The 25,530-nt window shown below is 43.7% G+C and overlaps 2 protein-coding genes across 2 annotated transcripts; one reads left to right on the forward strand and one right to left on the reverse strand.

The window, feature by feature from the left end:
• The first annotated feature begins 759 nt into the window (after positions 1-759).
• Positions 760-20,221, forward strand: LOC135385570 (phosphoserine aminotransferase-like). Its single transcript, XM_064614963.1, has 10 exons — positions 760-1,000; positions 1,128-1,188; positions 2,124-2,193; positions 3,679-3,884; positions 3,989-4,066; positions 4,145-4,239; positions 5,037-5,206; positions 10,660-10,788; positions 11,333-11,470; positions 19,837-20,221. The coding sequence occupies exons 1-10, from the start codon at positions 944-946 to the stop codon at positions 19,940-19,942; spliced, it is 1,110 nt and encodes a 369-aa protein (XP_064471033.1). The 5' UTR covers positions 760-943; the 3' UTR covers positions 19,943-20,221.
• Positions 19,935-25,449, reverse strand: LOC135385571 (guanosine-3',5'-bis(diphosphate) 3'-pyrophosphohydrolase MESH1-like). Its single transcript, XM_064614964.1, has 3 exons — positions 25,181-25,449; positions 24,316-24,371; positions 19,935-22,769 (listed from the first exon to the last, which is right to left on the reverse strand). Exons 1-3 carry the CDS (start codon positions 25,293-25,295, stop codon positions 22,383-22,385), a joined length of 558 nt encoding a protein of 185 aa, XP_064471034.1. The 5' UTR covers positions 25,296-25,449; the 3' UTR covers positions 19,935-22,382.
• Positions 25,450-25,530: the final 81 nt, after the last annotated feature.

Below are 25,530 nucleotides of genomic sequence, written 5' to 3' on the forward strand. Positions count from 1 at the left end.
TACAGTAAGATGGCGGCCGGTTTCCTCACGCTCGCGCTCCCCATCCGCGATCCACTTTGCGCCAAATGCCAAATCCCACAGCCAAGCGGCGATTGTCAGAACTACTACCCCGGTGCTGGGAGCTTTGCGGATTTGCGGATGGCTAGGTCGCTAGGTCTTGGAGACAAGCATGGAGACAAGCCGTTCCACATACGCAGTCATTTCTAGCCATGTAGAATTTCTGTGCTGCCATGACAACCCCACATTGCCCACATGGCCCACATACTGCCCAGAAAGAACCATCAAAGAGGCCTCGTTCTCGTTTGTGGATCACAAACGGATGAACGGATCGTTCACTGTGAACCATGGAGGAAAGAACAGCGAATATGTACGGATGTACCTCAATGAGCATGCTCAATGAGAAACCGAAAATAAAGGGAAGTAGCAACAAGTGACGTATGACTTGGGTGTGAGTTTTAGCTGCTCTAAACTCACGTTGCCTGAGAAGACCAATCAGAGGACAGCTATGGCTATGCACCTATGCACACGCCACGTTGGGAGTACACGTTACAGGCACATCGATCCAGTGACTCCTTCAAAGCATTGCTTCAAAACGATATGCAACAAGTTTGAAACCGAAACTAGTTTTCTGCAACATCCGTGGTAGCATCACGCATCACTAGTAAATACAAAACCGCCACTGCATCTACCTATACCTATCTCCTTGAGATTTTTATGACATCTGCAATGTTTCGAGAGAGCTAAAACTCATCCCCTATTTGTACGTCACTTGCCCCACGCCGTTTGTTATCTCCTCTCAAACACTTCGCGTACCGTGGTCTGCAAGGTCAGAGGTCGGTGTAACTGGTGTAACTACTGTAGCGGCGCAGGCTGTGAATGTACCGTCGCGTCCTTGCTCGATCATTCAGCACTAATATTTTAATTCGACTTTTATCGCAACGAAATGGCATGCTCTCGTAAACTTAATTTCGCAGCGGGGCCTTCACGTCTCCCACTCGACGTGAGTACATTGATTGCATGCGAATATAGCTTACGATACACGATATTTCGGTTTTCTTGTGTAATGCTGTAATGAATGTTTGATATATAAAGTTTTATGACTTCTTCGTCGTCACGATTGTTCATAGGTGCTGCAAATAGCAAAGGATGAAATGCTGGACTACCAGGGTGCTGGTGCGAGTGTCATGGGTACGAATAATTCAATTCAGCTATTTAACCGTTAGTCGTAGGCAGCGGCGTAGCCAGAAATATATTTTGGGAAGGGTTCTATGGGGACCTTACATTGGGGAGGATCCCCCCCCCCCCCCCCCCGGGCCCCCTTTTTCAAATGAACTGCCATAGCCAGGTGAAAAATGTTTACAGTTACGAGTATGGTGTATGAAACAATTTCTACTTGAAACCGCTTCGAACCACTTTGTACGCAAACAGTTTAAAATGGAAATTGTTTCATAAACCATTTGGAATTGCAGACGTTGTTCATCTCGAGAAGGTAAAATTTTCTTGCCCCCCCCCCCTCCCCCCTCCCCTCCTGGCTACAGCAGTGGTCATAGGGGCACAAGGTGTGACCACATTGATCGAGTAGTGTAGAATGTGTAAGTACGTTGCGTGTGAGGACCTAAGCAATCAGTCCAACTCTTAATTAAACCATTCAATTTCCCCAAACATGACTATTAAGGACTATTAGGTGCCGTCACCTCTGTCTTGCCTCACCTGAAGTTAAATGTTTCACGTACTCTAATGTGAAATTACGTGTATCGGGGAGACAAACGTTTTTGTTCAGCAGTGCACTACCTATTTCAAACACCTTCCGAACCGTAATAACTGTTTAGTGGTTAGTGTTAGTTAGTGTTCCTTACTATCGCCCTTGTCATTGATATTTTCTGAAATCACTGAATTATCGGTTGTTTTTCTGCCGTATACTGCTATGTAGCCCCCACCTTATGTAATGCCCAGTTCAGGGCACTTCAGGTTAAAATAAATGAAATGAAATTAAGATAGCCTGACATTGTAGTAGGTAGCACAGCTTCTAAACAGTCAGTGTGGCGTTCTAGAGGATGACTTGAATTTCAACAGAACATGAAATTGCCGATATGTATAACCTTTTGCACCATTTCCAAATCTAGAGCTAAGCCACAGGTCAGCTACCTTTGAGAAGATCATCTCTGGGGCTGAGAAGGACTTGCGGGACCTCATGTAAGGCACAAAAGTATTAAGAATGACATGAAACGTTGTAGACAAATTGCCCTTGACTGGGCTGGTATGTGTGGTCCTTATCACACATGATAAGCATGGCAGTCATCTTGACAGACGAGTATACTGCGTTATCAGGCGTGTTGTAAATGAGATTGCGTTCCCTCTCTGTAATTCGGAAATCTCAGTGTGGCTATCAAAAGGTGGATTGTGGTGTCCAAACGAATGTGAGCAAATAAGGTGGACGAAGGTAATTTATAGCAAAATGAAAAAAGTAATCTTCCAGTCCAGTAAGCTTTACTTTAGTAAGGATAATTCGACGTGTATGCCCTTTTCGGGCCTTAAAAAGGTAGAATGGCTTTTAATGAGGATTGTCTCCCATTCTGCTTTCTCACTTTTGCCCGAAAGCCTTTAATTAAAGAGTTTGTTGGTTAGTGAATTTTAGGTAATTAGTCATCTGGTAGTTACACACTCTCTTCGAGAGGATGTCTCTCAGCACGTTGTAGAGAATTGTATGGCAGCATGGTCTTTCTCACACTGCACCACAGCAAAATTGACGATTATCTTTCCTATGTTGTGTACCCACAGTTATAAGCAGACATGCCCAGCATTTCACATCCATTCCAGTTGCACATTGAGCATACTACATTTGGACAGGTCCTAGAAGCACTGTGGTGTTTATAACACTGACATTTCCACTGTAGAGAATGGCCAAAAAACCAAGAGGGCTGGTGATTAGAACTCGTAATATTAAAAATCATGAGACTAGGGAAGTACGAAACTCACACACACATGTGTCTGTTTCATACTTCGCTAGTTTCGGTGTTTTTAATATTATGATTTCCGCTTTATTTTGGTTGGGAGCATCCTCAGACCCTCCCATTTTGTTAGTATTACCAACTTGTTTGCATTTATTTGATCGTGCTGCATGTGCCACTACTTAGACACAGAATTGTTCATGGGCACTGTGAAAGAATAAATACAGTTCCTCAAATACGTACACATAGATTGCATATGCTTACGTTAGTTCTGGCAGTGGCAAAAGTTTAACTGTAGCGGAACTGAGGAGAGTAACATTGCTACCGACCTAGAAGCCATGGCAGCCAAGACCGAGGTTTAGTAAAGATAGTAAAGACTCATGTTTAGTAAAGTAATCTTTTAATAAAGAGTAAAAATTGCAGCTCAGAGCTTGTGTGAAGTGGGTGTCTAACTACGAAACACTGCACATATTGTGTGAGGGCATGAGGGTTCACAGTATATTGCAGCCCCATGGTGCATGTTCTGTTCAAGTGGTTGAATGCACAAAGAAAGTAAAACCAATTTTAACCCGCTATCGTCGCACACATTTCTTGCCAAATTTTTATGCCAGGAGTGCGGAAAAATGATTTTGGCTTTTCTTCAGAACAACTGTTACCTATACATTGTGGTGGTGTTTGGAGGGATAATACTGAGCTTAATTCTTCCATTCTCTCTTTTTCACATCTTTAGGGGGATTCCGGACAACTACAAGGTGCTGTTCTTGCAAGGAGGGGGTACAGGACAGTTCAGCGCTGTGCCTCTCAACCTGTGTCCACGCCTCAAAGAACAGAAAGCTGATTATGTGGTCACGGGAACATGGTCAGCGAAGGCAGCTAAAGAAGCAGAAAAGTTCATCCAGGTCAACAGAGTGTTACCCAGGACTGACAAATACACAGGTATTCACTATTTGGTTTAAGGAGGAAAAAAAAAACATGAAAATGAGATAGGGTTATTGACACGAGGCCATCCCTTTATTTTGCTGTATAATTTTTTCCCATAGCAATTCCACCTCAGACGGAATGGAAACTCAGTCCAGATGCTGAATATGTGTACTACTGTGATAATGAGACAATCCATGGTGAGTGGAGTTCAGATGCGGCGACTGTATATTGCGCATCAGGTGATTTACGTTAAAGCCATCATGTTTCCCTTTCAGGTGTTGAATTTGGCTTTGTGCCCGAAGCTGGGAATGTTCCACTAGTTTGCGACATGTCTTCCAACATTCTCACACGGCCAGTTGATGTGTCAAAGGTTTGAGCACCAATACCATTTGTTCTGCAACCTAACCATATATTCTAAAGCAATATGTTTGGGGCCTTGTTTTTAGGGTTAAACCTCCTAAAACTGTTTTGCATCATTGTTACTTCAGGTAAAACCCGAAAATCTTCGAAAATGAACTAGCAAAAGTGCCAATATACAGGCGCATTCAGCACAGCTGCTTGGCATCTCGGCGTTTGTCTGAGATGCAAGACGCACACTTTATTTAGTTTTCACCCGAAAATTTGCTTCTCCACCTAATACATACTGTGTATTCACACGAGTGACGTGCTTACGGAAGATTCTAGTGGGAGAAAAAGTGAAAACACTGCTCACAGAGAAGTAGTTCCGTCCCGTATTACGTTGAGCATTCACACGGTTCGGAATGTCGGGTGTGGCGTACTGCGCACTTAGCAGACGACACCATTAGCGTCTTTCCTGTCGTCTGCTACTGTGGCTGTGTCGCAGGATATTCCCCACGGTTAGCAGTGTACTTGAACACTGGGCATTGGGCGCTCGCGCTCAGAAAGCGATGACGTTATTCACATCTTCCGCTTCTGCGGGGAATGTCGCTCATGTGAATACGCGGATACTGACGCCGATTTCACCTCGTTTTACAGCTCCTGAAATAAAACCCGATTCTTACAGCCGATGTTTGCTGTACATAAAACCTGAAAACACAAGGACCTAAATATGTAGTGTCTTGCAGGTTTATTAACTAGCACGATCCATCTGGGAGTCCTATTGACATAAGTTCCTGCATGTCTAACTGTTACCTATCCTGCTTGTAGTTTGCCCTTATTTTTGCGGGTGCCCAGAAGAACTTAGGAATGGCTGGCATTACTGTTATCATCGTCCGCGATGATCTCCTTGACAGAGCCTCATCTCTCTGTCCAACGGTGCTAAACTACAAGATCAATGCTGAGGCTAAGTCCCTGAATAACACGCCACCAACATACGCGTAAGCTTTTGCATTGTGCTTTTAGATTACATGTTCAGTACTCGTTATTTATGTATACTGGGTGCTTCACAAAAATCACTCAGCTGAATAATTTGAGAATGGAATCGAAGGGCTCTATTTTTCGTAAACATCCTGCCGACATCGGCAAAGGGCTGACCAGTGAGTGGTTCATTTGCGTACACTCATTAATTAAATAAAAATCCTGAACTTTTCAATTATACAGCTGATGCTTTCAGCACACATGCCCTAGTGGCTGGGACTTTCAGCAAAAAATACTGAAGAAAAAAAAAAGATAGAAATGTATGGCAATACTTAGTGGTCCTTTTTGAGTAATTAACTCAGTAATTTTGAGTAATTTGAGTACTCGTTTCACTTTACTTATTCCTTATACGGAGCAGTGTAGCAAAGTGCATGTTCAATTGCGTGTTCATCCACCTGGTTCACACAGGGGGAGATGCAGTATTTCCTCTCTACCTGACTCATACGCAGTGCTTGCGGCGCATTACTCATCATTATGATAGAAACTGGAGCTGTGTGAATATTTGAAATTTTGAATATGAAATGAATATCTGATGCTATTCTAATGCTATTCGCAACCTTTTGTCAGGATTAGAAAATTTTCGATTATATTTCGAATAGTACTGAAGTGAGGTGTTATCGCTATTCTGCAGGTGGGCTTCGCCTCATTACATCTAAGAGTTAGGTGAAGCCCACTTCACATTACTAACATTGTTCTTTTAGTGTGCAGCTCCATACTGCAAGTCGGCTTCACCTCATTACCCTGGAGCTTAGGTGAAGCAGCCCGCTTTACACTGTTTACAATATTCTGTCACTAAAGTCTACAAATTTTGTGAGTTCATGGTCAACACTATACTCTGGGCATTGCTTGTTCCAGTAAATGTACTCCCAACTTTGAGAGTCATGCTCAGTAACAGATACGTACAGTTTCTAAAAAAAGTACAGGAAATTCACAATGTAAACATAGAAATGAGGAGACGTACACAAAGCAGGCTGCATGGAACATGTTGACTAACACCCAATACAGCTAATCCCACTAATGCAGTTTACCATACACAACACAGAGGGAGCCTTCTCTCATGGTATGTTATGCCGGTTGAAATGGCTCACATGTTTGGAGCAGAACATCATCTAATGAGCACAACACCAAGAAATTTTTCACCATGAGATATTCGAAATTATTCAAATTGGGCTTTTTCTGATTATTGGAATTCGATTCGCCATCTGAAGAAATTATTCGGATTCGATTTGCAGTGTATGAGAAATATTTGTAAACTATTCGCAATGGAAATTTTGCTATTCGCACAGCTCTAATAAAAACACATCATGTTGGCTAGTGGTGAGTGTTGTGTTCTAGATAGTTAGAAAGGAGAAAGAATACCTAATTGTCTCTAGCCTCTGTTCTTTATCTTTCATCACCCCGGGGATAGCTCTTATAGCTAAGGGAAAGGGCACGTTACTGCTCTAGTCCGCGCAAGGAATATTAAAGCTGAAACCAATTAATTAATTGCTGTACTTTTCTGGAATATATTTTGCTGAAGGTCCCAGTCTCTATGGTGCAGGTGCTGAAAGTGCCTTAAGTAAAACTTTGTAATGTTTCAAGTAGTTTTTTTCAAGTAAAAGTTGGGACTGACCTTTAGTTAATGATCATATGCAAATGAGCCACTCAGTGGTCAGCTCTTCACAGATGTCTCAAGGACAAACAAAGTTGTTCCGTATTGTCATCTGCTATCATAGTTATTTAGCTGGCTAATTTTCGTGAAGCATCCTGTACACTCTATATGCATGTCCAATTAGGATCGTTTTAGTGCATGTGACCTGTGAAAAGTAACCAAACTCAGGAGTGTGACTTGTCCCGCTTTTCAATTTAACACTGTGTGCACAGGCAGGGCCAGCCTGGAGAGCTTGTAATTGTCAGAGAATTTTGATGCAAGTGGAAAAGTCAGGGGATTGTCAGGGAATTCGCTAGAAAGCAGCTGAAGTCGGGGGAAATCGCAGACAAGTGCTGTGGCGATGCACAGCGAATCGCGAGCGCCGATCAGTGGTTGAGCGGCCACGTTGCAGCAACGTTGCCGCGATTCTAGCAGTTCACCAATAGGACAAGCTCGGAGGCAGAAAAGTAGGGCAGCCGCATTAATACTCAATATATGATCTGTTATATGGGAAATCTGTGGTATCAAAACATAGCAGCACACACCAAGTTCCCTTTTGTTTTGGTCAGGAAATTTGCTAGAAATAGTCAGTGAAAACTTGGAAGAGGTGGGAAATTTAAAAGCTGCAATTTGGTAGACACCCTGACAGGGCTTTGTGGAACTGTGGAACTGTGTGGCTTTGTGGACTGTGGAAAAAAGCAAATTTTCACAAACCAGACCGTGATGGCTCAACAATGGTGACGCTAGAGATTGACACGGGCTGGGCCAGCTCGAGGCCAAAATTAGTCCTTGCATATTATTTTGGAAGTTGCAATCTGCAAAGCTTACAGTAGCAGATACGAAGTTGTACAGAATTTGTGGTGGGGCGGGACATACATCCATCACGTGACACCGCAGTACATGTGCACTCTATAATAAATTGTACCTGTAGATGGTGATAACTGCATGCAGTTTGACCACATGCAGTGCATTTGACCACAGGGAGTCTTGCACGGATTGGCCGTTGGTGTTCCATATCTGCTGCTTTTCTGGCTTTTTTTTGTTTCTCGCAGCCAGTTTGGGGGAATGATGCAAGATCTTTGGAGGGCCATTATGGGGGTGCTTCTGGGGGATGGGGTGCTGGGAAAATCTGACTGACAGTATCAATTATATTGTAGCAAAACCATAAGTGGTTTTAATAAATTAATTTTAGTTAACACATTTACAGGGTGCTTCATGTAAGACTGACCAGAATTTTTATAAAAAACCTATGAGAGCAACATAGATGGTGTTTTTGCAGTTGATTTCTACGGCCAGGCAGACATCCTCTTGAAGAAAGTGTGCAACTACGAGATGACTAATTAACTAAAATTCATGAATTAACTTTTTAATTATGGGATTTCGGGCAAAAGCGAGATGGCAGATTAAGGGACTATCCTGGTTGCAAGCCACTTCACGTTTAACAAATCCTGAAACCCGCATGTGCATTAAAATATCCATCCCCGAATTTTGATATGCAAATGAGCCGAAAGCGAAACCGCGGCGTCCGGCAATGCGGGGAGTACAGCACTCATTTCACGTCAGAGGACCACGTGATGACCCAGATGATGCGCTTCTCAGGCGCGCTTTTTTTGTTTCGGCTCATTTGCATACAAGAACTCGGGGATGAATATTTTAGCGCACGTGCGTGTTTCAGGATTTTTTAAACGTGGAATGGTGTTCAACGAGGATAGTCTCTCAATCTGCTATCTCGCTTTTGCCCGAAATTCCTTAATTAAAAAACTAATTAATGAATTTCAGGTAATTAGTCATCTGATAGTTACATGCTCTCTTCCAGAGGATGTCCGCCTGGCCGTAGAACTCAACTGCAAAAACAACATCTATGCTGCTCCCATTGCTTTTTTTATAAAAATTCTGGTCAGTCTTACGTGACGCACCCTGTATATGTGTAGTGCTGTAACAGTAGTTTATATTTGTAAAACAATAAGCTGACCATGTGTTTAAGTGATAGCAGAAGCCAGAGTTGTTACAGAAGCATGAAGGGCCTAAAAAAAATGTCAGGAGGGGTACAAATTACGATTACAAGCCCTGGGACACACGTTCACACAAAGCGTGCAAGTGGTGCACAAGAGAGCTTTCATCTTGCGGGTCAGAAAAGCTCCTTCCCTCAGCTACCAGTCTGAGATATCATATTTTCTCCCAATAGTGAGGTTTGCGCCTTCCATTTTCTTTCGTGGTTGTATTTTATACTGCCCATCCCGTGTCTAAAGCAGAGCAGTCGACCGTAGCAGATGATTCTCGGCAGCCAATGTAAGCACTTGGCTAATCTCACATCGTAGCACACCAAGAGGAGCTAGGGGGATAGCCACTGGTGTGCACTCTTGCAAACTAGTGATTTTCTCAGGAAATCCATGGTTCAAAAAGAAAAAAAAAATTGTTACATTTCTTTAAGGTAGTATATGCATATCATGTGGCAAAGAAATATGTTCGAGGTGCCTTCCATGCTCCTTTAAAGCAGCACAGAAGTCATTTTCAACACCCTGTTTTCCCTCTGTAAAATGGTTAAGCAGGCTAGTAAAATGCACCATGTGAAGTAATTTACCCCACAGAGTCGTATTTATCACAGAAATTGATTAAAAATGAGCCACAAAAAGCGACCATGCGCGACAGTGGTGGAGAGCAGTACCAACCATCGACCTTGCGCTGGCGTCAAACTGCCGCCGCTCGCTGGCTGATGCAGAGCAATGTCTGCTATTCATGCCATGTTGTACGAAGTAATGTTTGTCGCCGTCACTTGCGCTACGGAGTTCAACAGTGCAAGGCAGTGCAACAGTTGCTGTAATACAGGCCGCAGCAAGCAACTGTTTTGTTATTGTCGTAGGTGTCACTTTGAAACAGGGATGAAAACAGAGATTGGAATAGATCAATAGATGCATATTTTATTTTGTTTCTGTCTATTTTTGAACATGAGTTTATGCTTCTAGTAACCAAAAGAAACGTACTTCTAAAGAGATTTTACAGTATGACGGATCACCGCATAGCTAACCCTGATACTTACTGTCACCCGTCCCCAATCAGCGGGTTTCAGCCAGTTTCACGCAAGTCCAGCATGGCTGAAGTTGCACACGGCAATCAGTGCTTTGCATGACACAATCCGTTGCAATCCTGCACAATGCCTCTGTGTGTTCCTGTCTGTGTAAACAGAAAAGTAACCACCACCGCCAGACGAAAAGGGCGGATTCTTGCAGTTGTCACTATGCACTAGCAGCAGCATCACAAGTGTGTCACCGTACGGCCGACTATTTTGTGCACTAAAACCCTGCAGTGTGTGCATTTCACAAGGGGAAAGCAGTATGAGGTGTTGATACTCTGGCAGGACCACGAGATCCTCCATTGGCACGCTCTCCGTGGTCACCCCTTCAATCCTCAATTCTCCAGAGAGAACTGAAAAGAACAGGCGCTGACCCCGATTGGCCAGCGAATCAGAATGTGCTGGCACTATTCCGGTCATGTGCGCATCATGCTTCTCCTCGTTTCACCCAGAGGGGCGAGTCAAGGGTGAATGTGCAACGCCATTTTTGTGCGTATCAAATCGTGTGTATCAAATCCTTTCGTGCTGTTCGGCAAATTGACGCGCACACTTTCATCTGATGGCTTAAACTGAAGATGTTTTGGATGGTCCTCTGTGCTGCTTTAATGTTGTGAACTGTTCGTGCTTAAATTAGTGTTGCAACCAGGCAGCTGGCATGATAAACGTAGACATTGCAGATCACTGCTGCGAATGTTCTCGAACTTTTTTTTCAGTATCTACATCTTGGGTCTTGTTCTCCAATGGATCAAATCTCAAGGTGGCGCGGAAGGCATGGCCAAGAGATCGGCTGCAAAGAGTGGCGCCCTGTATGACCTGATTGGCAGATCAAACAACTTTTATTTGTAAGTGAACAATTTTCCTTTTTTGATTCCGTGTTAGTGCCACAAAGCAACTGTGGCTATGAGCGGCATACAGATGTCGACAGATGGAGAGAGGACAGCAGGAAGGAGTGAGGGACAGGGGGGTGTTAGTGCTCCATGACGTGGCATGCGCTGCATAGACTAAAAACACCGATGCACAATCTGAAATGACGTTCACTGCTTAGCTCCGAAGCATGAAAGAGTCCGGTATAATTTCGATTGTAGCTCCGTAATGGAATCAGAGTTTTGAATTATGATAAGAAGGTCGAAATGAACATAGCGTGTAATGTAATTTGAAGTGAACTTGTTTTTGCAGTTTATTGCCCCTTTAAGCCACTGTAGACAGAAGTTCTTTCAACATGATCATTTTAGGCTTCAACTAGTTTCATCACATTACTGTGTAGTTTGGTGCACTATAGCCTGAGCACCTTTTTGCACCAACGAAACTAAAATCATCAACATCAAGTTGAATGATACAAGAGTTGCAGAAACCTGTTGTAACTGCCCAAAATGTTAACAATTGCAGCTCGCACGTCAATCCTGCCGCACGTAGCAGAATGACCATCCCGTTCCGTGTAGGGGGACCTGATGGAGACGATGCCCTTGAAAAACTGTTTCTCAAGGAAGCTGAAAGCCGAGATATGATACAGCTGAAGGGCCACAGGTATGTTACTCACATGTGCTGCATGAGTCATGAGGAAATGATGAGGGCATATCTGGTGCTTATGTGAGAGAGATGTTCATCGAGAGCAGTAAGTTGGGCTAGTTGGTATGTACTAAACAACATGGTAGCACGCCAAACAGTACACGAGGAACAGGAACGACAAGAAATGCGCTTGTCCCCTTCTTGTCGTTCCTGTTCCTCGTGTACTGTTTGGCGTGCTACCATGTTGTTTAGAGATGTTCGTGGAAGGGGGATAGAAGTGAGCCTGACTGGCCCATGTGGATCAGTTGGTAGCGTGTCAGCCTACCGATCCCAATGTTGCAGGTTCGATCCCAGCGGAGGACGCCAGCAACTTGGTGATAGGGTACAAGTTGCTTAGATGAATTATTGAGTGCGTCTGACTGCCACTGTTCCAAGCTTGCTTTCCTATTTTTTTTTTAGTCCACTTTCACTAACACTTCTGGTCCGGGGGTAGTCAATCTAAATCAGGAGAGAGTGAAGTACTCCCCTGTCCCCAAACATTTTAGAGATCACATGCTGTAACATGCACCTTCTGCTCCTAGTCTCTATGTTTTGAAACTTTGGAGGTAGCAGATCAAAGCCACCGCCCATGCAAGCTAGTAGCCTTGCTGGTGGAGAGGGCCTGTTGCGATATCGTACCAGCATTAGCTTCTGTGTTCACATATCCTATTTGACAGGGGGTTATTGTCCCTAGGGTTCGCTGGGTGGACACATTTTGTAAGTAACCGCACAGAATGTTTTTAGTCTAATCCAGACAAAAAAGCCCTTTGAAAGCCACATAAACAAACTAAAGTTATGACTATGATAATTATAAATATATATATATATTATAATATTTAAATATATACATATATAAATAATATATAAATTATAAATAAACTATGATAACTGTATGCATTGTATGAATGAATGAAATAAATGATTGCTTGAAATGATTGAAAGTATTTTTTTTTCTTGTGTGTACAGCTTGAAGAAAGCAGACAGCTTCTAATGGAAACAACAAACCTGAAATATTACTAGTGACCACAGGTTGGCACTTGGCTAGTTCCATCTCAAATCGAACAAGCCGGTACATTTGATATCGCGGGAATGAACGGGGAAAAATTATATGTCGGAGCCATTTCTGAGTTAGGAGAAATAAATGCTTTCGGAAATGCCTGCGCTACACAGTTTGGGAAATAGGAAAGGAGGAGAAAAACCGCCTCTCAGAAGATAATGTCATCGCATGGGGCCTTGAGTAAGGGGGCATGGGGTATGGGGGCATGCGGGCTTGAGACATTGAGACAGTAATGGAAAATGAACAGTCACTGTCTATTTTATTACCTAAATTTGTATTTTGGTGTAATCCTTTGCAATTTCGGATCATACGAATGTTTTCCACTACCCCGTGAGGTTCGTATCATCGAGATTATACAGTGGAACCTCGTTAGCGCGTACCTGGCGGGGACGCGGGAAAAGTACGTGCAAAGCGGTACTACGTCATAACCGAAAATTACTAATTATGTCACTTATCGTCACGAGAAACCCGAAAAACGCATGCCGTTATAGAAGCCACCAATTCACGATCTTTACTTCACGCTCAAACGCAGAAATCCGTGATTTTTGTTGAGCGATATGCGCCGGCCTCGGCACGGCACGGCACGGGACGTCGTCCTCGTCACCAGTTGGACGCCGTTTCGGGAGCAACAGCGGCGATAATGTCGTAGTCCGTCAATTCGGCTGATGTCGCGACCTTCTCCTTTACGTGCCTTACGCTCAAAACGCGTGGCTTGGCCATTGTACGATATTGCAGCAGGAACGAACAAGCGACGCACAACCATAGCTCGCCGTTTCGTGCCTTCGAAGCTCACTATCACAATCATCTGATAAGGCGTGAGATCGGGCCCCGCTACTCACCGATACGACAAGTCGACCTTCACGTGAGTTCGTAGCAGGCCCCGATCTCACGCCTTATCAGATAATTGTGATAGTGAGCTTCGAAGGCCCGAAACGCCGAGCTCTGCGCACAACGCGTACGCTTACTGGCAGCGTCCCAAGAAAGAAAGATCCCAAGCTGACATGTGGTCCTGCATGACCTTGCCAGGTCATGAGCCCCATTCTTTCTCCCAGAAAGAAGGAGATTACAGATAAGAAAGGGGAGATATGGGGAAGATTACGGAAACAATCGCCGCGTGTTCTAGAAGCCGACAGGCTTTTTGTCCCCCCCGCGTTCGCAAGGACCGGTTTCGTAAGAACAGACCAACGAAAATGGTACGCGATAAGCGACACAGGCGTCAAGAAATGCTACGTGTAAAGCGGTCATGAAATGCATTGACTTCAATGGGTGTTCGGTCGGGGAACCCGAATGACTACTTCTAAACCGGAACTACGGCTTATGCGGGTACGCGCTAACGAGGTTCCACTGTACTGTATTATTCACCTGAATGCCCATCTTTTAACAGATTTTGCACACGTTTTTCAAGTCGTCTTGTTGTCTCGTGTAATTTGTACACCCCCAACATTTGCATCATTTTTTGGTAAAAAAAATTGCGCAAATTATGCGAGTAAATACGGTATAATTTGTTGCTGTACTCTATCAGAGACGTAAGCGATACCTCTTCAAGTAGCACCATACCTCAGAAAAATGACTTAATTTCTGAAGCCTTTATCCTAAAATCCCCACCAGAAACTTGCCTAAAAATTTGATATATTGTAGGTACAGCCTTAGACAACACACAAAAGAAGAATCAGAATTCGGACTTTATCAGTTGGCGCACTGTTAATTTTTTGCCGGCCCTATAAGCGGAGCGCAATCAAGAAGTGGCACCGTGTCCCACGTGTGGCAAAATCGAATTTTCCAAACAGACTTTCAACTTCTGTCTTCACATGAAAACTAATTGCTATCATTTGAAGCTATTCTGAGGGTTTGCATTCATAACAGTGTCATAATCGCTGAATATAGATTGAGGAGCAACCAGATGGTGCTTGTATTTTTCACTGCATGTCACACATGCATTGCAAGTGCTGGGAGCCCGTGAAGAACAGAATGCTTTTGCATGTTTTTAAGATTGATATTTGTTCACAGTGATCATATAGAAGCATATTTACTGTACACGTAGAGCCTGAAGTTTTTGGGAATTTTTTTTCTAACTTCGGTGGGTAAAAACCGGGTAAATATGCATGTGCTCTAAATCCATGTGAATTCGGGGGGAAAATCTTGCAGTATGCTAAATTCGGGGAGAAATCGGGCTCAGATACTCAAACTAACTGTGCTGGTTTGGTACAAACGGTGATGTGACAAAGGACAAAGCCGATGTTGGGACGCTTTTATTTGCATATGTAACAGGAGCACACTTCACCCCAGCAGGCTCATTGGGCACAAGTTTTACAGCAACGGGATTTGTCCTCTGCAAGGATCTGAGTGTCAAGCTGTGACCAGGCTATGACACTTTCTGAACAGAACGTGAAGACACAAAACTATGTCTCTGCTCTCTTTGCGATGCTGAACTGCCCTCACGTTCAACACTACTGTGTGTTTCCGACTCCCGACGCTGCAAAGCGGTACGCTTTGCAGCGTCGGTCAGTCCACCTTTCACGTGGAATGCTGGTGTCGCAACCGTAAACTGTGCAGAACACATGGTGCCCTTCCTGGATGCGATCACGTGTCCCAATTCATCCGTGTATTGCTTCAGAAACACGTGTAGATACTTGTTGCGCTTACACTGAGCCGGGACGTGCAATACGCAAGGCAGAAAGAGTGCAAAGGCACCTTTGTCGCCCGAAAACATGGAGGAAATACCCGGAAACTAGAAGTACTAGAACTAGAACCATGACCAGAACCCCCGAACTCCGTAACATAGAGGCTCCGGGAAGCGGCAGCGATGCTGATGGCAATTGGGCTGGTATTGTATTGACGCTTTCTTCTATGTGTCCAGAGAAAAAGCAGGCGTTTGAGATATAGCGGGGGAAATTGCATTTTCCGGGAGATTTGCTTCTATGTCGTACAATCGTACAAACAGGTCCGAATCCGGGAGTCTCCCGGATGAATCGGGAGAGTTGGCAGGTATGCACGACGTAAACTGCAGGCCGCTTTCAGTGTTGCCTTGCCAGGAACATCCAGGAGTAACTGAGTAACTATCATGAGGAGTAACTATCATGAAAGTGCATCCTTTCAGGAGCGTTGTCGAATTTTGACGCTGCTGCCAACATTCTGGTCTGAGAAGGAAATCCTGGGTGTCATTCTAGAAGCAACACAGTACATGGTGCGCAAGTCCAGGAAGCTTCGCCTGACCTGTACCAAGGCGTTACCTGACCTGACCTGAGTGGGTGCCAAGGGCACCCACTCAGCGAGGATCACTTGAGCGCGGCTGCTGAGTTCTTTACAAACGATGAGCTCAATTGCTCCGTTCAGAGTCCCGGGCCCGATCCAGGGACGTAGTGCAAGTGCAAGAAGGAGAATGAAAGTAAAACAAAACGCTGCATGTCTCGTTCCATCCGTAAGGCCTACCAACTCTTTCAAACAGCCCATCCGGACATCAATCTATGCGAACAAAATTCTATTATTTGTGCCTAAAATGGGTTAGCACTAGCTCATGCAGAGGGGAGTGTGTTTGTTGTACGTATTGTGCTAACTTTGATCTATGCATGGTGGCCATAAACCACATTTCCGATGCTGTGATAACGATGGACTACCTCATGAGACTGTGCCTCTGCCCAGTGCCTCACAGCTGTTGCTTCCTCAGTGACTGTCCAGCATGTCCTGGCAAGGAAGCCCTTGTTGCCGACAGTGTACAACTTTCGGATGAAGTTGATCAATTTAGGGGTGGTGGTTTTGGAGTCTGGAGGGCTTGTGAAGAAACTTGTGCCCGTCAAGGGATTTGTGGATCTAATTACACACTGCGCAATGTGTTACATAGGCCATGATTATGTAAGGGGAGTATGACCTTGAGGTCTCCCTTATGTAAGGGAGGATGCGTATGACCTTGAGGTGCCGGAGAGGATTATCTCTGTCTTCACTAGATGGCGCACTATGGGGACGACAGAAGTGGGGACTAGTGGGGAGACCGCACGAATGTCGCAAGCTTGTCTGCCCCACTCCGGACCAGTTTTGGTCCTTTGTGCTACCCACGTGCATTTGTTTTGACGCGCGCCGAGCATGGTTCATTGGAGAGCCGCTAGGATACGACGCGTATGTGAAAAAGGTCCATTGGGTAATTCCATTTTAATCGACAAGGGTGGGAAATTGACAGTTTTTAATTCCAGCAAAAAATATATGTTGAATAGCGTCTTGAATTATTAGAAATGCAATAATTATGAGCTTTATCCAATAAACCGTTTCCGATATGGGGACGTGGAAAGCTGCGGCGGCAAATTTTTGTCCCCAACTTTAGCCGCCTTTACTGCGCTACTGGTTTCATCACGTCCTTCAAATTTGGCTGATAGAAGCTATGGGTGGAAGACAATATGCAGAAAAAATCCTGTCTCCCCTAGCTTAAAAGGGCACTACAAAACATTCCTGAACATGGCACTTTCAGCAAAAAATGCAGGATTTCGAACTTTTATTGCTCATGTACCGGTGCTCGCATTCCCTTGAAAGCAGTAACCTTGGAAGCGTCAACCAATTCACTATCAAATGGTATAGATGTCATTTGCGTAGCTTACCTATGTGGTAGAGCGAACACACGGCTGTAAATACAAGCAACTCGCCAATTTTGCTCATATTGGACGCCGCCTCTGCCAGCCGCTGCAATAGTTATTTCGTTCATTTTTATTGAAAAAGATAGTCCCACATGTCACCTATCAGGTGCAACTAAAACATGTTGAAGTATATTTTTTGGTAAGGACACCACAATTTTTTTCCTGAACCCATGTTGCGGTATCGCGGTGGCAGGCGCCGTCGCTTCTTCCAACTTGGTGTGGCTCGGCTCTCGGATGTTCCATCCCGACATAAAGTATAGTATATGGAAACAGGAAATTAGCACGATTCTGGAACCATTTCTACTCTTATATAAAACTGCAGTACACAGACGTAGTTTTCATAAAAAGATTTATAGTGATAACATTCATGTACAATCCTTCAACTGTAAGCACTGCTTATGCCATAGTGCACACACACACGGACACATTCAGAACCTCTTCATTGGAATGAAGCGCACCTCTGGAACACCACTTTGACAGAGTTTCCTTTTCTTTTGCACAAATGAGGCAGCTACGTATCCTTGGACGTATCCACACTTTCTCTTTCTTCTCTCTGAAGCTTGTTATGTGGTCCTGAGAAAGATGAAGGCACATGATGTTGGGCATCTTAGTCTACAGGCCTTCAGCGAAGGTCTTAGACAACTGGATGACATCAACGGAGAGACTCGCAGGTGGTGCATCGTTTCTACATGCTTTACAAGACCTCCTACGCCATCGCACGCATTCTTCCCCTACGAAAATTCTGTTGGTAGTAGATCACACTTTTGTGTCTGTTACGGAAATCCGCACAAACTATTCTCGATGGGGACGACATTGCTGTCACTACCACAGGTACTGAAGTTAGGAGCCTCGCATTCACCTTCTGTCGCCAGAGCACAGCTTTGCATCGGAGTGACTCTAAGCAGGGACCAAGTACACCACTCGCTGAAGACTTGTGTTACTGAGATCTGACCCACAATTAGCAATGCGCTTCACTTACTTCAAGTGAGTAAATATTTGGACTAGCTGCATAGCCTCCAGGGCCGTTCCCATGAGTTTTGCACACCCATCTGAGAACCCTCATAGATTATAGCACACAGAAGGTCACTATACTGGCACTGAGGAACAAAACAGGTGACAAGGCTGCCGTCCAGGGATTATGACCTTTACATTCGGATCATCGCAAGGGGAATGGAACATCCGAGATTTGCCGCAATATGCGGGAAGAAGCGACGGCGCCTACCGCAACGACAGCGCAACATGGGTTGCGAAAAAAAAAACTGTGGCGTCCTTACAAAAAAAAAAAAAAAAAGAATATGCAAGATGTTTTTGTTGCACCTGATAGGTGACATGTGGGACTATCTTTTGCAGTAAAAATGAACAAAATTAATACATATTGCAGTGGTTAGTAGAGATGGCGTCCAATATGAGCGAAATCGGCAAGTTGCTTCTATTTACAGTCGTCTGCTCACTGTACCACACAAGCTATGCAAATGACTACACCATTCGATAGCGAATGGGTTGATGCTTCTAATGTTGCTGCTTTCAAGGGAATGCGACAATCGGCTCATGACTTTGGCCGTTATAAGACACTTGGGGATTAAAGGATTATTGGCCGTAACGAGACTTCGGCCATAATGGATACAATCTATGGAACAGCCTGATGTGATTTTGGAAAGGGTGACAGCAAAGTGAGCGACAGGAAAAAGTGTCTGCAGAACTCTTGCAACGCTCGAAAATAGTGCATGTTTGCATATTTTTTACTAGGGCGCAGAAAAGCGCTGCACTTTCCATTCTAGCAGACTAGACGCCACAGGATTGTGTGCGATCAAGCTACTTTCGCTAATTATGAAGATTTATTATGAAAGTCAATTGACTGATACACCACTACATTTGACTAGGTCCCATCGGGAATAGATATATTCAACGACTTTTCCGTAAGAAAAACAAATTGCTCATTTAAAAAAAATTCTGGTCAGTCTTACGTGACGCACCCTGTATACCACAGAGGGTGTAGCAATGCATTTAAAAGATCCGTGTTTTGAATAAAAGCAGTTACAGTAACTGGGTTCTACTGTAGTGGCACTAGAAGTAAAGCTGGTCTTCAAGCTGTGCATCATGAATACATGAAGCGCTCTTCTAGCATGCTCACAAAAACAGTTCAGTCTTTAGAACGTTCTATCAGCGTGCTGAAGACAATCTGATGTTACCCATGATGTGTCTACTTCCGTGTACTTTGGCATCAAAGCCATCTTCATTCCATGTGGCCACTATTTCCGACATGGTTCTTATGCCTATACAGCCCCTACCTCATTTATTTGACACTCTGGCACTTTAGTCTGACATCCTTGCTCTATGACCATTTTGCTCTAGAACCCTTCTCTCCCCACGTAAAGCCCTGTTGTACCATGCCGTTGTACCAATACCACGAAAAAACTGTGCTTGAATTGCTCAGGTCAACACCTCCGTGGCTTGGCAGTGAACACGTCTGTCTAGTGACCTCAGTATATTCGTCATTGCAAGGTGGCCTAAAAATTTGGCCTGAAAAAGAAGTAAGGTCTGGTGGTCCTCCAGTGGACACAATCAACTGTGGCATTGTGCGGTGAAAGCTATCATGCAACACAAAACCAGAAATTGATACGTGATAATTCATAAGGTGTTTCATTAGGGTGACTTGACTGTTTTTACAGGTCTGTTGGAGGAATCCGTGCATCGATGTTCAACGCGATGAGCGTTGAGGAAGCACTGACATTCATCGAATTTGCAAAGGAATTTATGAAGACACACCAGAAGTGAAAACCTGTGTATTTGTATAAATAAGGGTACACAGCCTTTCTACAAGATGGCAGAAGATGCATTCTAGCATATGCAATGGGTCACATATTGTACCTAATGCTTGAGAGCCCTTGCCTACATAGTCAGGGTTATACAAAAGTGCCTTATATAAACCTGTTGAATTTAACATTTATAGAATAAAGTTTTTAGTGGAGAAAGTGTTTTCACAGTTACCTCTACAGAAAATAATGAGAGCCAGTGAACTTTAATAATACTAAAATAATAAAATTTTTATGTTAATGGACAGAATCTATCTCCATAAAATGGTGGATTACAAGACTCAGCTCAAGGAGGACAAAAGCAAATAATAATGCATCAGCAATATTACGTCGTGCATTCAGGGAGGTCAACTTGAAATGCTTTAACAAACCATTATAATCATACAACTTAAAGGCCGGAATGTGCCATAGAAAGAAATGATGTGAAGAGCTCTCTTCTGAATAGCTTCAAGGTGATTGACATCGTCACGCAGAGAGAGTTCCACACAACTGATGCATACTCGAGTATAGGAAGAACACAGGATTTATAAAGTGAAACAAAGGTACTTGGGAGATCAAAACATTTTGCATTTATAGGTTAAAAGACCCAGTCCAGACCCGCAGTGCTGAGGATCTAACCGCCGTGACACGTTCGCGGAAATGCAGTTTGGAGTCGGAAGTTACTAAGATCACGAACAGTGTCCGCACGATGTATCTCATCAATGCAAGGGTATGGAAAGATAGTAACGTTCTTTTTACGAGTGAACAAAGCAACCTTAGTTTTTGCTGTATGCCAAGATCAGGGGCGGATCTAGGGTTTTTCCGAAGGGGGGGGGGGGCACTATGGACAAGTGCCTGGTGCATGCTGGGATTGGTCCATTGAAGCCTATGTTCAAGACTGGAATTGAGGGGGGTCCGGACCCCTGGACCCCCCTCCCTAGATCCGCGCCTGGCCAAGACACATCCTTTTGTAGCAGTACACAGACAGAGTGAGAAGATATAACTTCCATTACTTTAAGATCATCGGCATACTGCAATATCGTGGAATGCTCAATACGTGATACATTATCATTTACAAACATATTGAACAGTAACGGTCCAAGATTTGATCCCTGAGGAACCTCAGAGGTGGACCAAGTACACATTTAAATACTCGCCATCGATGCAGACAGAATGGGAATGACTCAAATACGAATATAAAAAAAGCGCACCAAGCAGTTGCATACACCATATGATGCTAACTTGCATAAAAGTACATAAAAGTATATAACATCAACTTGACCATGCGAATTGACAGGGGAGTGGGGGGGGGAACAAATGACATGAAGGATGCCAAGTTACTGAGGGTCGATCTGCCCTTCATGAAGCCATACTGAGTTTCCACAATTTTGTTTGAAAAATGAGGATAAAAATGTATATATAATTTTCTATATATATATATTTTCTATATATAACACTTTCTAAGATGAACCTAATATGCACATGATATGATGCCACCTGGAGCCATGTAAAGGAGGTAGAGCAGTAATATGCCGAGTGAACTCAGCTAATTTTGACACGTTTATGTTTATTCTCTAAGACAAAATGGCATAATACCTCTATATAAATTGTAGTACAGAGCACTGTCACATTAACTGCGTATCACTGGGAACAATTCCCGTAATTTCACGCGTATAAGCCGCACCACAGATAAGCGGCAGGACGCGTTTTTAGGAACGTTTTGAAAATTTTATAGCAGATAAGCTGCGGGCAATACGAGACGTCTGATTTGTGCGACAAAGAAGACCGTAGAGAAGGCCATAAACCCTGTGGTTCATACTCCAGGGTTGGCATAGTGTACAACAAAGGAGGTCAGCTCTATAGAGTTCTACCAAGATCGGACTGTGCCCTTGTTGGGCGTTTTTCATGGATTGATGGGTCAGTGGTCTTCCAGAAGATGTGAATCACTGTCAAGCTGCTTGGGGGAATGCACCAGGAACATCAACCTACTCGAATGTGGACCCGTCCCTGTTACGCACTGTTCGTGCATCAGCAGGGCAGTGCTGTTCCAGAGACACTGTCGGCCCTTTTGTTAAAACCGGCGTATGGGGAAAATACCAGGAAAAAAATAGTCATCAGATAAGCCGCAGAGCGGCCGTGAGAAAAAAAAATTGCGCATAAGCTGCGGCTAATACGCGTGAAATTACGGTAATCTAATGCGTTATGGACACAGCACACATTTTCACGAAAACCCCTCTCTTGCTCTTAAACTTTCCCCCTATCCGGAACAACAAAAGTAAACTTCTCTTGGTGTAAGTCCTGACTGACGTGACTCATATATTCGAGCATCATATCCAAAAATACTAGATACTTCCTTATAAGCCGCTGCTTATTAATACACAAATGAATGTCATCACATACTGCCGTGTCTGGAGCTCAAAAAGCTATAAAGCCACAGATTCTATTGGACTGTTATGCTCTTTGAACAATTTGTCAAGCTCTGTCTCCAAGTCCTTATTTGTTCCTCTGAGTCCTTCCACAACTTTCCTGGCCCAATCGAAATATTCTTGCACCCTGCGTTCTGACCATCCTTCTGGGGTTGAGGCGTGCAGGTCGCGGAGGTTGTACAATTTGTCTGCTAATTTTATAAGGCGTGCTTCATTGCTGCATTTTGAGGCGTTCTCTATCTGCAGCTGCTTTCGCACCTCCTTTGGTTGCGTCTTGTCATCGGTGACTTCAGCAACAATGTCTCTAACCTTCTTGCCAAACAACTTTTCAAGCTCTTCAAAAGTAGTGTCCGTGTCTTCAACTACGTCATGGAGAACTGCGGCCTGTGTTGAATAGCAAAAACATCTATGTAATAAGGTGACTGATGAGTGCTGATGCACAGCGAGGAATGTCACTGTTTTTACGCATTTATGAGCCCTAATGACGTGGGAAGTGAAAAATGTGGTGCCATTTCAATTTTTACAAACAGAAACTGAGCTACATGAAATCTGCACAGAATAATATTGTATTTTAGAAGTACACTACAGGAAATTTATACTTAGACCCTGAAGTTTTGGGGAAATATTTTTTTCCAAATTTGGGGGGTAAAAATCGTGCAGATAAACATGTGCTCTAAATTCATGCAAATTCGGATGAAAAATCTTCCAGAATGCTAAATTCGGGAAGAAAGCTGGCTCAATTGCTCAAACTAATTGTACCGGTTCGGTACAAATGGTAATTGACTGCATTTGCTGCCAAACGAGTTAGTGTGCATTCCTGCAGACGTCTCAGTGAGGACAATTTGCCGGGTAAGAATCAGGTTTCACCCTAAAGGGGCAACCTTCAATTCGGGGTGCAAATTTGGGCAAGAAAATTCGGGTTAAACCCTAAAACTTCAGGCTCTATTTATACTGCAGCATTCCTAATTGTGTTGACATGTCTACATGAAATAAAAGTTTCAACTGGCATGTTAACCTTCCTTTGTAAAACTTTTTGAACCGTTCTTTCATGCCTTTGATTGAGGTAGCAACTGGCAGCAGACATTTGTGCCTTCCTGAGATGCATAAGTGTCCTTTGCTGTCTTACACTTTGACGGCACATGCTATAAAATGCAGCACCACACAGTACATACTATACAAAAATACAAACATTTTGTGCACTGTCCACAGCAATACACAGTGATTGAGACGACACCTTTATGAAGCTGTATACAACTAGGGTTCCACATCTTTAGGATATGTATTCTAGTATGTGGTTCTCAAGCTATTTAGATGGGAGGCACAACACAGTGAAGGAGTCACTGTTGTTATGTTGATTAACGATATATTGATGGAGTCATCAAATGTGGTAATCGTCTTAAGTTCGCTAACGATTTGAAATTATTCCTCGCTATTTCTATAGTGTCTGGTATTTTATCTCTCCAATAGCCTAGTATTGAACTCCAACAAAACTAAAGTGATGATACTTATCAATCTCAAATCAAACCAATCAATATCAAAGCTTTGACACTTGGCACAGAAGACTGTTCTCCTACTCTGCAAGAACAGTTGCTGTCCAAAATATTGGTTGTTCCTTCTACAAACTGTTTTTGGAACTCTGAACTTATTTCCGCCGTACAACCAAGGCTGATGATAACTTGCTTCAAGTTGCATTTTGGTTTGAAAATGTGCTTTGACCTTATAGGTGTTACGCTTAGTGCACCCAACTTTAAAATTTCCCGCAGAAACATGCTTCATGTCACACAGAATCTACAAAGAGTTCTGCACTGTGAGCCCTTTTTATCCACAGTGCATTGCTGTAATTCTCTGACCACGCTGCAACACTATCGAGCAAGATACACACAATATATGAGGCATGCTTGAAATGAGAACAGGGTCAAGATGAACTCACCTGCAACGTTGTGATATCAAAAATCTTCCCTTCATGTGTCAGTATTCGTGCGACACCTGTAGGTGAAAAAATTGTGCAACAAAGTAATTATGAAATCAATAAACATTTTTACAGACCTACATACAACAATTCAATAAGCAATACACTGTGTTCATACCCTATTGACATATGGAGTCACTTAATTTGCTCGTGTTACACCTTAGTGAGTTGAGATATTTACTTGCGGGGCATTTTCATGATCCTAGTAAGCACAGAAAATTGCTTTTCAAGGATGGCCAATAGATCATACGTACCCTCCGCACAAAACCAAACATGCTCAAAAGCATCTATCAAGCATCCAAAGAGCATGTTACTAGATGTCTATACAACCACCACATACATTGTTTCAAACCTCGACAAAAGTTTGGTTCATGTGCTCCACCAAAGCCCCCCGTAGGGTGGAGCACACGGGAGGGAAGGGCAGTGGGATATGATGCGAAAAATTTTGGGGGATGTCTGGATAAATCAGTACATGGTAGGTACAGTGGTGAACACGGGCAGTAGCGTAGCCAGAAAAACATTTCTTGAGTGGTTTACGGGGACTCTTCACATGGGGGAGAGGTTTTCACACGCCTTTTCCCTTTCCTAAATGCATTACCAAAGGTAGTTTTCATGCAAGTTTTCGATTACATGGTATCAGGGATATTCCCAGGATTTTAACCTTTTGGGGGGGAGGGAGCGGGTGACGCCCATACCTGCTGGTTTTATCGCGCTTGTGGCCCTTCTGGCCGCTATCTTGGGGTGTTGGGGTGGGGAGATTTTGGGGCCATTAGTGGGTGCGTGGGGCTGCTGAGGAATTCTCTACATGGTACCGGCATGTACTCACCAATGGGATGGTTTATGTACGGCGTCCCTTCTTTATCCTTTCTACGTTGATTCCTGTGCTTTATAGCAGCAAAATTTACTGCTTCCAGCAGCACCGCGCAGTTACTCGTTTCCATACCTTGCTAAATTTTGCAGCTCGAACAAGCAAAACGAACCCGCTCGGAAAATGCCAGCGCACGCAAAAACATTCGAAATCGAATTTGGTCACGCACTGGACACCGACGTGCCGACGTGGCTTGTTGCTTGTTCGCAGACCGCGACAAGAAGCAGACCAGACAAGACTATCCAGCAAGAGTGTCTGCCTGAGGGTGGCGGACAGTTTCGGTTTCGCTGTGCCGATTCGTTTACACT

The sequence above is a fragment of the Ornithodoros turicata genome, chromosome 2 (assembly GCF_037126465.1).
Source record: "Ornithodoros turicata isolate Travis chromosome 2, ASM3712646v1, whole genome shotgun sequence".
Taxonomy (NCBI): Eukaryota; Metazoa; Arthropoda; class Arachnida; order Ixodida; family Argasidae; genus Ornithodoros; species Ornithodoros turicata.